The sequence below is a fragment of the Arachis hypogaea genome, chromosome 8, assembly GCF_003086295.3.
Source record: "Arachis hypogaea cultivar Tifrunner chromosome 8, arahy.Tifrunner.gnm2.J5K5, whole genome shotgun sequence".
Classification (NCBI taxonomy): Eukaryota; Viridiplantae; Streptophyta; class Magnoliopsida; order Fabales; family Fabaceae; genus Arachis; species Arachis hypogaea.
The window spans coordinates 32657164-32659918 of record NC_092043.1 but is presented as its reverse complement, the minus strand read 5'-3'; the positions used below and the strand labels follow the sequence as shown (position 1 = coordinate 32659918).

Below are 2755 nucleotides of genomic sequence, written 5' to 3'. Positions count from 1 at the left end.
GGGGGGGGGGGAATGGACAGAGAGGAGGAGGATCGGAGGACTGATCGTCGTCCGTGTGAAACCGTCAATATTGCAATTTGCGATATTGACAAAGACAAAGGCGTCAATGAAGGTAGAACGAAGTTTCAACTGTGCACAATATAACCAATCAGTAATATAAAAGGTCTCATAAACTATGTCATGGAAAAACAAAGCCATATAGTTTCGTGGTGTTAGAAATAAAATAATGTATAAGGAAAAGTCTAGGGGGCAGCAGTTTTATTGATTTTTGGCCAACATGTAATCAGTAGAAAAAGGTGAGCCATTGGATGAAATCTCACACTAATCTCACACCATCAAATCATTATTGATGGCTAATTGATGGTTAACAATCACAAAAATTGCTAGCCCCCTAGCATTGCTCAATGTATAATATTAGATTAATTAGTTATATCATGTTTCATTACGGACTTTTGCCCCATTATTTAACCATTATATAAGCTAAGGTTAAGTTCAAACTTCGTATGACTATATATTCTTCTTCCTTTGTATGTCATTATTTCTTTTATTTTTTAAATCTTTTTGTTGATAATTAGCACAATTATTCAACAATCAACAGCTGTAAGAGGAATTATATTCATGTGAGAATACATCATATAGTTCAAAGTTCAAATTAAATTATATGTAGTCTTTGCTCCTTATTATGCAGTCTTTGATTACAAGAAAATCTTACAAATCCTGAAAGAACAATAATGTTATACATCATAAGGACGAAAATTAATTGCATCACATTCCCACCGGAAAATAAACACAACTATCCTAATTATTGTCTCTATCTATGACAGATTAGTTAATTATCCCGAGAAATTCTTCGATCATCAGATATTCTTTAATGTTTCCATGCTTTGAATGTGTCTTTTTAAGATCATTTTTTATGTTCTTATTTCAACTGGCGTTGCAAATGTGTTTCTAGATTTGTTATTATTCCGACCATAAAATATTGTCATATATTATTATTGATGATGATGGTACAACTATAAACATACAGGAATATGAACACACCCACATGACTATATACATATACATACATGGAATAATTACAGATATCATATCCCAGATTCTGATTAACGTACCCTCATTCCAGGTATAAGCTATTCTGGCCCCAGAATTCTATATCCCAAATAGGGTTAAGAAAGTATTCTTCACTACTGGGTGGGACATAGGAAAAGTCAATCAGATATGGTTCTGTCCAGAAATCTGCACTCACTGGCTCATCATATGCATCAAGGAAACCAAGCTCGCCGTAATCATTATTATTATTCTCTAGAATAATTAAATTATTATCCTCATGGTTTATAGCGGCGGTTTCAGTATCTGTTGTTACGCAAGAGAAACCGCTAGAGGATGGTTGTGGAGACAATGGGCTATTATTATGACGACGATCATCACAACTAGCACCAATGTTATTGAAATCTTGTTCCATTAGTGTTGTTGGGGAGTCATAATTATTATTATCATTATTCTTTACTTTGGAAGAAGCTTTAGCTTTTCCGGTTCTACTACCTTTGCCTGTGCCTGACGACGACGATGACGACGACTTTTCTTGAATACGCTTCTTCAGAACAGTGTGCCAGTGATTCTTTATCTCGTTATCAGTTCTTCCTGGTAAATTCGCCGCAATTAGGGACCATCTGCATCCACCACCACATCAACAAATATCAGTTACTTTCATGTCTTAGTTTGTGTCGCGTGCATGATATAAATATCTATACGCACGTGACAGTATTCATGAGATACAGAAACTGCAACATTATTGATTGGTAGTAGTGTATATATATATAGAGAGAAGCAATGGAGGTGAGAGCATTGACTTGGGTAATTGAAGATGATACCTATTGCCAAGGTTTTGGTGAAGTGTGATGATAGTATCCTCTTCTTCTTGAGTGTAGTTGCCTCTTTTGATGTTGGGTCTGAGGTAGTTCATCCACCTAAGTCTGCAACTCTTGCCACACCTTTCAAGACCTGCAAACTTTGGGAGAAGACGCCAATTCCAGCAACCATACCTAGTAACATAAGCGACCAACTTCTTGTCTTCCTCAGGTGTCCACGTGCCCTTCCTCATTCCACTCTTGTCACACAAAGGGGTTCTCACCATAGCTACACTACTATTATTATTCTTGTTGTTATTGCTTTCTTAATTGAATATATAGCAGCAGGTATTTTACTGTGAATAAGACAGAAACAATAGGGAGAGAGAGTAGGTTCTCACATTCTCCTTTTTGCTTCCATTGTGACCATATATATGACATTGCGTTCACAACCAAAACGTGATGCACGTCGAGGATAAAATGGTCATTATACTGTTCTATGCTCCCCTTAACCACTGCATACGTCTATTGGTCGTCTACATGTTTCTTTCCATTATTAACTACTGGGACAACCAGAGCCACCCATTTTGCTTACTCCTTTTATGGATCAACAAAACCATATATACATATATCATATATGGTATAAGTATAACCCATATAAATACATACATGCATATATAGATTCTTTTATAAAAACAGATCACTATAATGTTTCGTGATTTTCCGATTATTGTGTTAAAAGAGTTTTACAGGATATAGTAACAGTATATCATGTACTACATAACATTATTTTGGTTAAGTTCTATTTATGTACCATCAGTGTACTCAAAAAAAAAAATATTGCTTTAATTTCTTCATGTGCATCAGCGCAATTCTCATCACCACAAATCTGAGATATTATTAGCTTG

General features: G+C 35.4%; 1 protein-coding gene across 1 annotated transcript; it reads right to left on the bottom strand.

The window, feature by feature from the left end:
* Positions 1-953: 953 nt before the first annotated feature.
* On the bottom strand, positions 954-2256 carry LOC112707052 (uncharacterized). Its single transcript, XM_025758609.3, has 2 exons — positions 1872-2256; positions 954-1670 (listed from the first exon to the last, which is right to left on the bottom strand). The coding sequence occupies exons 1-2, from the start codon at positions 2132-2134 to the stop codon at positions 1115-1117; spliced, it is 819 nt and encodes a 272-aa protein (XP_025614394.1). The 5' UTR covers positions 2135-2256; the 3' UTR covers positions 954-1114.
* Between the last annotated feature and the right edge of the window lie 499 nt (positions 2257-2755).

Bases quoted from the DNA above. Each gene is read 5' to 3' on its own strand.
- LOC112707052 (XM_025758609.3), bottom strand. From the start codon at position 2,134: ATGGTGAGAACCCCTTTGTGTGACAAGAGTGGAATGAGGAAGGGCACG. The intron at 1,671-1,871 runs GTATCATCTTCA...TGGTGGATGCAG, and splicing joins CACCAAAACCTTGGCAATAG to ATGGTCCCTAATTGCGGCGA.